Raw genomic sequence first — 13,878 nt, 5'->3', positions numbered from 1 at the left:
CAGAAGTGTTTTGCCCTAGGAGGTGTGGGTTTTGGATTTTATTTCATTTTTAAAAACATCTCACCGCCCCCTGCAGTATCACAAATGTCTTTGAAGATCCCCTCATTTTCCAAAGCATATTTGCCATACAGCATGGGGAGTTGCTCTGTCAGAAAGATACATCTAACCCACCTTCCTTCATCTCTCAGAAGTAATGTCACCATGCTTCTTTAGATCTAGCCTTTGCTTTGCAGTAAGAAAAAACCTTGCAAATGAACGCATTGAGATTTATTTCGCTGCAGGAATTTAAAGTTCCAGTGCTGGCTAATATGAAAACCAGGGTGAGAAAACAGAGGTTGCATCTTGGAAAATATAGAGCCAAGATGTCAATGACAAATTCATCAATATGTATTGAATTGAATCGGCCAAGGGCTATAGAGTTGAATGCAGAGAATATTGTTCTAATGGAAGAGGAATTGGGAGTCAGTTTAGATACATTTTGATTTGGAAGGTTGATTTGTAGGCTGAAAGGAATAGAGAAACATGGGTTGAAGAGGCTGAAAGTATATGCAAGAAGTATATACTGTATTTTTCATGTATAAGACGCCCCCTATTTTTGCGGCAAGAACAAATCACCAGTCCACCCTTGGCACTATCCGTGTATATGACGCCCCCTAATTTTTGACATTATCTTTTGGGGGGGAAACATAGTCTTCTACATGGAAAAATACGGTAGTTAGCAATGCTGCCTGAAGTCTGAATCAGAAAGCTATTTGATTGCATTTTCATTTAAAAAACCCAAAGGTGTGAGTCTTATTTGAAATCTGTTTAAGAAACGCTTTCATTTTATTTTCCCTTCCAAGGAATCCCTTGCATTAAACCAGATGATGCTGAAGTTGCTAGGAATTTGGGTCTGTCATTTGAGGAAGTAATTGAAACGCTGCCGGATGGTTCAGAGAGACTGATCAACTCCAGAGAGGTTAGTGTACTCCTGTGAGTTCTCGGGCTTCTCATCCCCACTCCTCCATGGGAACGAATGACAACTTTAAAACTCACACACAAACATGTAGCCAGGTATTTGATTTTTACATGTTAGGCAATTTTAAAAATGTGCAAAACAGAAAATAAAAGTGTGAAATTAATATAGATGCAGACATAGATTGTTTGGTTTAAATCCTTCAGGCTAATGCACTTCCTTTTTTCTCTTTTTTTTATTAAAGATTTTCTTGATTTACAAAGGCTAATGCACTTCCAAACTCTGCAGGGTGTAGGAACATAGGTTCTGGCACTGCATGGATTCTGCTTCATTTAGTTGGCACCAGAGAAAGAACTGAGCCAGATCTAGCAGCTTCCACTGCTGGCTTTTATCGTAGTCATCTGATATGTACTAATAGAAGATAGTGATTAGTATGAAAATACTAAACTCTGCTTTAGCACTACATGTATGAGCTAGAATGAGCCTGAGCAAAGCCTTGGTCTTGCAGACTTTCTCCTGCTGCATAGATGGGACCAGGACTTCTGCCACATGCATCCTAAAATACTTTTCTGAAATCCAGGTTTCTTCTTATGTACAAAAATGTTTTGCTGGGACATGGGTTGTGCTGTGGGTTAAACCACAGAGCCTAGGGCTTGCCGATCAGAAGGTCAGTGGTTCGAATCCCCGTGACGGAGTGAGCTCCCGTTGCTCGGTCCCTGCTCCTGCCAACCTAGCAGTTCGAAAGCACGTCAAAGTGCAAGTAGATAAATAGGTACCGCTCCAGCGGGAAGGTAAACGGTGTTTCTGTGCGCTGCTCTGGTTCGCCAGAAGCGGCTTAGTCGTGCTGGCCACATGACCCGGAAGCTGTATGCTGGCTCCCTCGGCCAGTAAAGAGAGATGAGCGCCGCAACCCCAGAGTCGGCCACGACTGGACCTAATGGTCAGGGGTCCCTTTACCTTTACTTACAAACATGTTTAAAACAATCTCTTTAAGTTGCAAAGCAATACAGCTTCATAGTATCGCTTCTCAGCCACTTGCCCAACAGAGACTTACTGTACTTTTATTTTTAAAACCTGTTTAGTGCAGGACCAGAAACAAATTGAAACAATTGCTCTAGGGTAGTCATGTCCAAACTGGTCGATCGTGATCTACCAGTCGATCGCTGTGTGTCCCTGGTTGATCTTAGCTGATCACCCCCCCCCCAAAAAAAAGCTCAACAGTAGATCACTGCCAGTTTTTTATAGTGGGAGTAGATCGCAGTCTCTTGGGGGTTGGAGATCCTTGCTCCAGGAGATTAAAATAATTGTTCCAGGAAATTCACCTGAAAATGCACACCAGACCACCATGCCCAAATCCAACAGAGCAGCTGCCAGTAGTGGCCTGATCATTAGACTGCCGGGAACTGAGGCTTGAACAGAAGATGAAAATGGAGAAAATTTGAGAGACTATTAGGACTTTGGATAGAATTCCATTCTCTTGACTATGGGTGGTGGGACATATACATATACCATTACTGTGACTACCGTTGCAGTGAGAACATTGGAATACACCAACATCTGTCGTTCACAGTTCACAGGTATGAGTAGACAACAAGCGTTAAATGCCATCACTCAACAAGCCAAAAATAAAGTAGTAGGAGGACACTTAACAAGCAGTAAATTGAAAGATTGGCTGATCTCGCGGCAGCGTTATTGGGGGACGCCTATTCCAATCATCCACTGCCAGAGTTGCGGCCCTCTTCCTGTCCCTTACGAAGACTTACCTGTGCAATTGCCCAGTGTCACATCCTTTTCAGGAAAGGGCGGCTCGCTTTTGGCTTCTGCTTCACACTGGGTAAACTGCTTGTGTCCAAGGTGAGTGCACATTTTCTTTACAGCTTCTGGTCAGTGATTTGGCTGGAAGAGGAGTAAATTTTGTTTCATTTTTATTATTATTACGGTTAAACATTTGATTGATGCTGTGGCTTCTGGTTTTCTTTTTTTTTTTAAAAAAAAAGAGAACAGAAAACTAAAGCTTGGTGTCCTACAAATCTGACTATCTCACCCCAGTGTACCTTTGTGCTATTACTTCCCAAAGCATTGCCTTCTGTGAACGTGGAGAGCAGTCTCAGGTTCTTTCTATTCACCAGTTCTTTTTATGCAGAAAAAAAAATCTTAACTGCAAAAGGCTGTGTGTCTGTTTCTTCTTACTGCTGAGCTCAGTCATTAGAGGAACAGGGTTTTTCTTTGGAGGGAAGGCGTTGTCTTCCTCTTTATAGCAAGGTTAGCTGTATTACTATTGGAAACGGAGTTAAGGCAAGCTCTGTGGGCTGTTTTTCGTTGGGAAATGGGGAGATCTTAGTTCACTTCTCTTGCATGAGTCTGGTGCCAGGGCTGCTTCACGTATTTCTTCTTTTAAGTGTGAGGGCAAGGGGGGGATATTATTTGTTTTTATTTGCTGCAAGTAAAGGGATCAGGAATCTGCTGCTCTGTGTACCAAAAGATTATCTCTGCACTGGAAAATGGTAAAGTGTAAAGTCACCTAGGATCGCGGCTTTTGGTTTAGATCTGAGCTTCTTGTTGTTTATGTCAGGCAGCTATTTGTATTAGAAAGGAGTTTTATGCAGGCCAGATTTAAGCCTTTTGTTTGCTTGGTTCAACAGAATCTAATTCAGATTTGGAGAATTATATTTTCATTAGGGAAACTAGATCTGCATTCTCCAGGGTCTGGTGGATGGCTAATGCTTGGTGGAAAGGATCTGAATTTATCCGTATCCTTGAGAGACTGTTTCCACATCATGCATATAATGGAACATTGCTCTCAGCAGAGTTGACATGATGAATTCTGTATTGTTAGGCTGCCTTGTTGGAGCCGTTAAGTGATCTCAAGTCATTCACACTTCAGAATATAGAAGCAGTAAACCTGTCACTTTCTCTGGACATTCGAGAGCTAGTGAATAGATTATTTTTGGTAGTGCGGTACCTCAGTGCTGTGACTCAGAAAGACTCATTCCATTTTGTTGCTGTTGCAAAAGGCATTTGATGTAAAGAACTATGCTCAGGCAAATCTCAGCCAAGAAATTCCTCTTAATAAATGTCTCACTTCGGAATGGAGCCAGAAGTACAGTCGTACCTTGGAAGTCAAACAGCTTAGTTGCTGAACGTTTTGGCTCCCGAATTTCACAAACCTGGAAGTGACTGTTCCAGTTTGCGAACTATTTTTGGAAGCCGAACATCCGACAGGGATTCCGCGGCTTCCTATTGGCTGCAGGAGCTTCCTGCAGCCAAGCAGAAGCCACGCTTTGGTTTTCGAACGTTTTGGAAGTCGAATGGACACGGATTCCCTTTGACTTCCAAGGTACAACTGTAATTCCTTTTTTAAAATGTACGAAAAGGTATCACTTGGTGATTCCTGTGTTCAGCAATGTCTAGGGATTAAGAATTGGAAATTGATTTCAATGCCACGTTCAACTTAGGTCATTTTGAGATGATGATAATATTGAGCAGTTGCTTTGAGCACCTGCCTTTTCTAACCACTCCATGCTTATCTACAAAAGAATCACATGAAGCTGACATACTAGTTTTTGTGCACTTCTTGCTTTTTACATGGTGAAGCCTTCAAACTTGTTATTCCCCACCCTCCATCTTGGTTTCTGTATTTGTGTGTGCATGTGCTCACACACATACACATGTAATCTTTTAGCAACCATGTTCAACCCACATGCTTTTGGGAAAGAGGATTGCCCAGAAAGGATTCATACAAATGGAGAGACAAACATATAAGATACTATGCCCTGGCTACACATCCATCTGAAAGCTACAAGAATCAAATGTTGGCTTTCTTCTCTGCCTACAGATGACTATCTCACTCACACAGCATTTTATTAATCAATAAAGCCCAAAATTCTGTAACTGTGCAAGTAGTCTCTTGTTTAGTCCAGTGGATCTTGGAATCAAAGAAACATAGAATTGTAGAGTTGAAAGGGACTCCGTGGGTCATATGGTCCAACCCACTGAAATGTGGGACTCTCAACTGCATCATACATGACAGATGACCATCCAACTTCTGCTTTAAAATCTCCAAGGAAGTAGAGACCACCACTTCTCATGGGAGTCTATTCCACTGTCAAACACTGTCAGAAGGCTCTTTCTGAAGTTTAGTTGGAATCTCCTTTCTTGGAAGCCATTAATTTGGGTCTTACCCTCCAAAGCAGGAGAAAACAAGCTTGCTCCGTCCTCCATGTGACAGCCCTTTAGATTTTTGAATATGTCTATCCAATTTACCAGGCTAAACATAAGCTGGGACTTAAGAGCCATCTGCTCAGTATTTTGAATGAGCTTAAACCAGACTAAGTTTGTTGGTGCGACTTAAAATACTTCATCCGGATTCAAACTAATTATCGGTGAATTGTAAATCTACACACAAGTTTATATCCTTATAAAATGATAGCAAATCTTGAGTAATAGCATTTATGTCCCACATTTTACTGTTGTAAAAGGCTTCAGTGAACACTCAGCTGGGAGCAAGCATCCATCCATGTACTCATTCTCAGAGGAATAGATTTCTGCTATTCCTTTTGAGTTTTCAGGGATCCTACAGTGTAATGCTGGTAAAAGGCATAAAGTACCTTGGTGCTTGGGAAATCTGGAGGGTTGACAGTAGTTTGAAAGAATAAGAGATCCCTGAATTGACTCTTGAAAGGTTCGTTCATTTATGACTCATTCATGCAAGATGTAAGGAGTTGCTGGATTTGACAGTAGGAATGAATGAATCTACCCATTTTGGTTTTTCATTTTTCCAGTTTTAAGTTCATTTCATCAGATGCAAGAATTGAGAGAGAGAGAGAGAGAGAGAGAGAGAGAGAAGGTGTCACTGGCTTATTCACATTTCTGATTTCTCACTTCTAATAAGATTTGCAAAGCAGAGACTTGTAGATCTCGCCTCTGCTGGGATCTGTGAGCTCTGACTTTGCATGCCCACTTATAAGCTTGGCTTATACAACAAGTGAGCATCGCAGATCTGTAGTTTGCAAATTGGCTGTTAATGCGGCTTCAGTCTCATAAGGGACATCATAAAAAAAAATCGTGCAAACAAAGCTCCCCAGATGGCTAGCTTTTATCTCTGCAGAACCCTAATAATTATAATTTGTGTTCCTCAGGTGCAAGCAGCCTGCAAAAAGGGAAACAGACACCATGGATACATTTGTTGATTCAGCTTGGTATTACTTAAGATACACTGATCCTCATAATTCTGAGAGGTAAGTAATTTAGGCAGCCTGCATTCAAGCAGGCTGGTATGTAATCTTATAAGCTGGTCCTGTTATTCATAGCTCAACTTGGAAGGAGTGGCAAGGCTCTCCTGTAGATAATCCTTAAGTTCATACTGAACACAATAAAAAGATGATTGCTATGAGGGGTCTGTTTTTGTTCTGCCAGTGGTGCCCTTTCCCCAGTATACAAAGGAGTTAGCCTGTTGGTTGTTTTTAAATTGCACCACTTAGCTCATCTTCTGACATGGTGCAGTCCTCTCACCACAAGAGTATATATTTACAGTAGATAATTAAATGAGCAAGTTAAATGAATCTGGATATGCAGAAGATACTAAAAAAAATAATAATTAAGGAACCACAGAAAGAGGGGGAAGAAAGTCAAATTTTGAAATGTTAAATTGATTGTAAAAGTAATGAAATGTGTAAACTTGGAAAGTATAAATAAAAACTTAAAAAAACAGAGCTATCTGATACCCTTTGCTGTCATTCAATTGCACCTAAGCAATACGAAGATTTGATTTTATCATGAAGTGTTGTTTGGATTACTACAGCCACTGAATCTTTAGGATGGATTTTGTTTTAATATAATGAAGTCATGTTGCCCCCTGCTGGTAGCATCCAAATGTTTGTTCCTGTAAGCCAGTCAAATCCATTTGTATTGATTCTTACTAATTGGAATCATTCTAACTTTCCTTGGTCAGCTATGCTTCTTCTCATCATGCATTGGTTGTTTTCTCTATTAGACCTTTTCACAAAGACTTGGCAGATCACTGGATGCCTGTCGACCTGTACATTGGAGGAAAGGAGCATGCAGTTATGCATTTATACTATGCCAGATTCTTCAGCCATTTTTGCCATAATCAGAAGATGACTAAACACAGGTAAGTGCGAGAACAGTGGCAGGCTTAAGTGTAATAAAAGCTTGCAGGGGAAGCAAGGGCACTTGTATACAACACTTCTCATTGTATTTAGGCTTTGTACACCTGGTAGATTTTCTGAGAACTGATGGTAGTAGTATTACAGAGCTGCCAGTACCCATTTTTCGGTATTGCAGTAGTCTCTAGTCAAACTGGTTTTGCAGATTTCTATAGGGCTTCAGGGGACGCGGGTGGCGCTGTGGGTTAAACCACAGAGCCTAGGACTTGTCGATCAGAAGGTTGGCGGTTCGAATCTCCGCAACAGGATGAGCTCCCATTGCTCAGTCCCTGCTCCTGCCAACCTAGCAGTTCAAAAGCACGTCAAAGTGCAAGTAGATAAATAGGTACTGCTCTGGCGGGAAGGTAAACGGCATTTCCGTGTTCTGGTTCGCCAGAAGTGGCTTAGTCATGCTGGCTACATGACCCAGAAGCTGTACGCTGGCTCCCTTGGCCAATAAAGCGAGATGAGCACCGCAACCCCAGAGTCGTCCACTACTGGTCCTAATGGTCAGGGGTACCTTTACCTTTATACGGCTTCAGACAGCACCTGCAAAACAACGGCAACAAAAACCAGTTAGCTCCCAACAGTACTTTCAGGATTACTGGAGAAAAGAAACATGCATCTCAGTGTAACTGTTCCAAGACCCTATAGCAAGTGTCTGTGATTGCCTCCCATCCTCAGATACTGCCACGGAGCAGGTTTTCATCTATTTTAAAGGGTTTTTTGGAAAAAATATGTACTGTATTTTTTCCTCCTAGAAAGTAAGGGGAAATGTCTGTGCGTGTTATGGAGCGAATGCCTGTGGGTGGCGGGGGGGATCTGCTGCAGTCGTGAGCAGAGGATCCATGGTTCCCCTTCCTTCCCTCCTCCATGGTTACAAAGCATGGATCCACATGGATCCTCAGGATTTTTGCATTGGGCTACTCCAAACTCACTTTCAGATTACATGTCTGTGGCCACAGCATGAACCACAAAAATCATAAATCCACTATTTCATTTAGAATATTTTTTTTCTTGTTTTCCTCCTCTAAAAACTACGTGCGTGTTATGGTCTGGTGCGTGTTATAGAGCGAAAAATACGGTAAGTACTGGCAGAGAGCACTCACGCAGAGGTTCTGTTCCTGGTCCCCACGTGCATCAGTGGAGCTTTATAGGCTTCCTCACCCCATTATGCCCCTACACCCTCTGTTCTGCCTTCTTCCGGGTCCAAAAGCACCTGTGCATCAGCAATCACATGTCAGTTGGATGCTCCTGAAATCATTGCCACCTGTAATGCTTTCTTCCTTATTGCAATCATGTTACCAGGTCTGTATCATGTGACTGATTCTGAATTGGGGTGTTTTCTGTTTCTCTTTAAAAAATAATGAGCTGTACTTTTCGGTCCTTCCTTTCCCCCTCCCCGGAGTATTTTTCAATTCATATCCTACAGGATGGGGCAGACTTTGCCTGAGGCCCAGTCATTGTTGCAGTGAGGCTATTTTAAGTGAGGTGATTTTGGCAATAGAAGAAGAAGGCCAGGAGCGTGTGGAGTAGCAGAGCACTATGAACTGGGGAATAGATAGATAGATAGATAGATAGATAGATAGATAGATAGATAGAGGTCCAAGAATGACTGCTTAAAGAAATAACAGAATCGTACATTGCACTACAGTATGGATAATATCTCAGAATAAAACTGGAAGCAAGCTCTTCCCAGTATGTGATCTACAAAAGCAGCTAGTTTGTGCTTCTACATGTGGCCATGAGAGGGTGCTGTTACTGTTGGTGAATAACTGAGCAATAAATTTAGGAAAGATATTGTAGAAGGTAGAGTTCATTGTGACTAAGCACTGCTTGCTTTTCAGATTTTTGCAGACTCTTCTTAGGCACATGTTCCTTCTGTTTCTCCCTCCCAAATTGCCCATACAAAAAAGATCTGCCTTTTTTTTGTTACTCCCATACATGGTAAAATATTTTGTGCTTCTAACCAGCATCTGCCCCTGCAAACAAACATGAGCCGAAATCTCATCTTGTATCAACAAGGGAACTTTTGTGAATTAACACTATGTCATCAAACATAAACGTTCCCTGAAAAATTACCTCTGACCAGGAGACTTGCCCATTCTCCACCCCCCCCCCAATGCTTTTCTTAAGTTGCCTTTCCCATGTATGGTAAAGTGTGGCCGTTTCAGATAAACGTATTTTTAGTGGAGAGGAACCTTTGCAATGGGTGAGCTCCTGTCCTTAAGCGGCTCACATCTGGAATGCTGTGTCTAGTTCTGGGCACAAGTCAAGAAGGATATTGACAAGCTGGAACGTGTGGAGAGGAGGGCAACCAAGATGATCAAGGGTCTGGAAACCAAGCCTTATGAGGAACGGTTGAGGGAGCTGGGCATGTATAGCCAGGAAAAGAGAAGACTGAGAAGGAGATATGATTGTTGTTGTTGTTGTTGTTGTTGTTGTTTAGTCGTTTAGTTGTTTCCAACTCTTTGTGACCCCATGGACCAGAGGACGCCAGACACTCCTGTCTTCCACTGCCTCCCACAGCTTGGTCAAACTCATGCTGGCAGCTTTGAGAACACTGTCCAACCATCTCGTCCTCTGTCGTCCCCTTCTCCTTGTGCCCTCCATCTTTCCCAACATCAGGGTCTTTTCCAGGGAGTCTTCTCATGAGGTGGCCAAAGTATTGGAGCCTCAGCTTCAGGATCTGTCCTTCCAGTGAGCACTCCCGGCTGATTTACTTAAGAATGGATGCGTTTGATCTTCATATCCTTCCAGATATGACAGCCATCTTCAAATATCTATAGTGCTGTCATGTGGAAGATGAAGCAAGCTTGTTTTCTCCTGCTCTGGAGGGTAGGACCCAAACCAATGGATTCAAGTTACAAGAAAGGAGATTCCGACTAAACATCGGGAAGAACATTATGACAGAGCTGTTCAAAAGTGGAATGAACTCCCTCGGGAAGTGGTGGCCTCTTCCTTCCTTGGAGGTTTTTAAGCAGAGGTTGAATGTCCATCTGTCCTGGAAGGAGGTTCCAACTCTGCATTTTTATGATTCTATGAGTTCCCTGGTAGAAACCAGACTGATTCTTTGGGAATCTGGCTTTTGAATTGCTGTCCCTAGGCCCTTGCAATAGCTCCTACCTTTTTTCATCTAGACAGCTATGTGTTCTCTCATTCATTTAGAACATGAATTTATATGTATTTACAAACAGGTTGTGAGCTGCTTGGGGAGACTCTTGGAGCAGGTCACAAAAGTTTTCTAAATACGCTGAAGCATATTAAAGCAACAGCAATACAAAATCAAATTTATAAGAGAGCCAGTATTACAGTGGTTAAAACACAGTACTAAAATATAAGAATAGCCTTGTTGGATCAGACCAAAGACCTACCTCTAGCTGAGTGTTCTGCTATGGGAAGGCTGCGATCAGGGCAGGAGCCCTTTCCCATTCATAATCTTCAGCAGTTGATATTCAGAGGCAGACAGAAGATGGGAAAGGCTGTGCAAATTAAAAGGGCTTCTCCTTGCCCCCAAAGTCATTGTGCTTGGTACCAGGCAGTTTTCCATAGGGAGGATATTCCAAATTTGGGGAGCGACCACCAAGGAAGCTTGAACTTCAGTCACTAACTGCCTCTCCTCCAGAGGCAGGGGACCCAAAGGAGGGTCCATGCAGGTTTTCTTTGGGCGGGGAGGTGGTCCCAAGCCATTTGAATGCCATGCTCCCTTTGGTTGACACACAGAGAACAAAAATAGAGTGAGGCCAGCTTTTTGAAGAGGGGTGCAAATTTCAGGGTGGCTCAAGATCTCTGCTCCTGAAGTATTCAGCCTGATGTTCCATCACCAAAACTTACATGTATACAGTATGTTGAAAGTATGTTTCGACTGTTATTTTCAGCAGAATTATTTTTATTTGTCCTCAGAGAGCCTTTTCATAAACTCTTAGTTCAAGGTATTGTCAAGAATCGGACTTTCAGGCTAGCGACAACTGGGCAGTATTTGAAGAGAGAAGAAATTGATCTTACTGGTAAGTGAGTCTGTTACGGGCATTGCATTCCTCTAACTATATCCTAAAAATCAAATGACCAGTTTTGGGAAAGATCATTATTTGGCAGAGTACATAGATCTTGGCAACAATAGGTAGCTGGTTCTATCAATTATAGTGGTGGTAAAAGGTAAAGGTAAATGGACCCCTGACCATTAGGTCCAGTCGTGACTGACTCTGGGGTTGCGGCGCTCATCTCGCTTTACTGGCCGAGGGAGCCGGCGTACAGCTTCCAGGCCATGTGGCCAGCATGACTAAGCCGCTTCTGGCGAACCAGAGCAATGCACGGAAACGTCGTTTACCTTCCCGCCAGAGCGGTACCTATTTATCTACTTGCACTTTGGCGTGCTTTCGAACTGCTAGGTTGGCAGGAGCAGGGACTGAGCAATGGGAGCTCACCCCGTCACGGGGATTCGAACCGCCGACCTTCTGATCGGCAAGTCTTAGGCTCTGTGGTTTAACCCACAGCGCCACCCGCGTCCCTATAGTGGTGGTACCATGGCTCAAAAAACAATATTTGATCTTACTATGCTGGGTTTCCCTCAGTGAGATCACAGGACTCCCCACCCCCCAATCTAGTCCATTAAACCTCTGAACAATTTTCACAATATTTCTGTGGACAAGGCTTTCTCTAGCTTCCCAAATCTTGCTGTAATCATATTAAGGGAAGAAATAGACTGCACACACTGAGGCTAGAACTGAGTTGACTATAACAATATATGATGCTGTTTTGGTCAGTGGAATAGGCAAGGCTTTCATATATCTAGCAAGGTATTCCCGGTAGATGATTGTGGATAGCTGAATAGCATTTTATATGTTTATCTGGAAAAGAGTACTGCATATTTTGGTCTGATGTCTGTGCAGGAATGTTCCTATATTTTACGGACGGATGAAGCAGATGTAAATTATTTGGAGTGTTCATGCATTGAACCGGAAGCGTGATAAGTGGAATTGAAACTCATTTGCTCTTCCGCTCCCTGCTACTTCTTTCTAACGTCCGAAGCACTGACTTACATAAAAGTGTTGTTTTGTGAAGGACATTCACCAGGATGTTTAAAAGATGTTGCTCTTCTTGGTCCCTAGAAGACAATTGCTTTGGATCAGGGAGAGCTAATCCTGGGGAGACCATTCCACAAACAGGGAGCCCTGGTGCCTTTGAGAATTAATAGGTCAAAGCCAGCATTTTGAATTGAGCCTGGAAACTAATTGGCAGCCAGTGCGTCCAATGCAGTCGGGCCAGGACTATATCCTCAAATTGTCCTGCCTTTGAGAACAACCTGGCCACCAAATTCTGTCCCACCTGAAGTTACCAAACTCTTCAGAGGCAGCCCCACATAAAACATGTTGCAGCAATCCAATTGTGTATTATAATTGTGTGAGAAGGGATTGAAAGCAACCAGTTCTTCTTTAAACATGTAGAGCAAAAGCAGTTGTTGTTTTTTCTGTCTTGTTTTGTGTTTAGGTCCTGAACCTGTTCACATAAAAACCAAAGAGAAGTTACAAGTGATGTGGGAAAAAATGAGTAAATCCAAGCACAATGGTATTGAGCCTGAAGAAATGGTCCAGAAGTATGGAATTGATACAGTCAGACTCTACATCCTGTTTGCTTCCCCTCCAGAGCAGGACATCTTGTGGGATGCAAAGAGTAAGGCACCCTCCCAGCACCCAAATTCTTCTTTTTCCTTGATTTGCGTTTGTACAAAATGCCTTTGAGGACTTAGATCAGGGGTCGGCAAGGCTTACCGGCCATGGGCTGGATCACTCCCGCGGAGATCATCCATGGGCCGGACTGGCACAGTGTGACGCCGGAAATCGCGTCTGCACATGTCTGCGTTGCCGGAAATCGCTTCTGCGCAGAAGCGATTTCCGGTATCTGTGCGTGTGCATACGCGATTTCTGTCGCTGCTTGGTTCAGGGGCAGCTGGTGGGCCGGATCTGGCCCACGGGCCACACGTTGCCAACCTCTGGCGTAGATGGTTGACAAAACCCGCAGATTGATCTAGACAGTGCTTTTCACTTTGGGCAAAATATCTCTTATAGGGTTTTTTTTTATAGTTACAGTGGTACCTTGGTTCTCAAACTTAATCCATTCTGGAAGTCCGTTTCAAAACCAAAGCGTTCCAAAACCAAGGCGTGCTTTCCCATAGAAAGTAATGCAAAATGGATTAATCCATTCCAGACTTTTAAAAACAACCCCTAAAACAGCAATTTAACATGAATTTTACTATCTAACAAGACCATGGATCTGTAAAATAAAAGCAATAGACAATGTACTGCAGTCACAAAATCAATCCATCAGTCAGTAGCTGAACTGGGTCTACACAGTCACAAAAACAAAGAAAAAAAGCTGCAAAAACAAAAATGCAAAATAAATAGCAAAAACAGACAGACCTCAGCGTAACACTCAAAATGGAAGCATGGCACTCAAATCGGAAGCGTGGCGCTCAAAACGGAAGTGTGGCACTCGAAACTGAGCACGTTCAGCTTCCGAATAAAGTTCGCAAACCAGAACCCTTACTTCCAGGTTTGCAGTGTTTGGGTTCCAAGTTGTTTGAGAACCAAGGTACCACTGTACTGCTTTTGCAGTTTTACTACAATATATACTATCTGTGAATTGTCATAGGAACAAGCATAATCTACATCCAGTTTTTTCTAAATTGTGGTGAGTTCGGGGTGACATAGGACATCTGTGATAAGACTGTCCCTGCGGGTTATCCCAATCTAAATTTCCCTC

General features: G+C 42.8%; 1 protein-coding gene across 1 annotated transcript in view; it reads left to right on the top strand.

Annotated features, from left to right (window-relative positions):
• Window positions 1–13,878, top strand: part of LARS2 (leucyl-tRNA synthetase 2, mitochondrial) — a 65,002-nt gene that overhangs the window by 28,153 nt on the left and 22,971 nt on the right. Inside the window, exons 11-16 of the mRNA XM_079947213.1 lie at window positions 843–958; window positions 2,526–2,809; window positions 6,094–6,192; window positions 6,948–7,085; window positions 11,023–11,126; window positions 12,607–12,789. Of these exons, the coding sequence (XP_079803339.1) occupies window positions 843–958; window positions 2,526–2,809; window positions 6,094–6,192; window positions 6,948–7,085; window positions 11,023–11,126; window positions 12,607–12,789 (924 nt within the window). The remainder of the gene's footprint in view (window positions 1–842; window positions 959–2,525; window positions 2,810–6,093; window positions 6,193–6,947; window positions 7,086–11,022; window positions 11,127–12,606; window positions 12,790–13,878) is intronic.

The sequence above is a fragment of the Podarcis cretensis genome, assembly GCF_951804945.1.
Source record: "Podarcis cretensis genome assembly, chromosome: 12".
NCBI lineage: Eukaryota > Metazoa > Chordata > Lepidosauria > Squamata > Lacertidae > Podarcis > Podarcis cretensis.
Note: the sequence above shows the minus strand (reverse complement) of the source record. Positions and strands in the feature narration are given on the sequence as shown.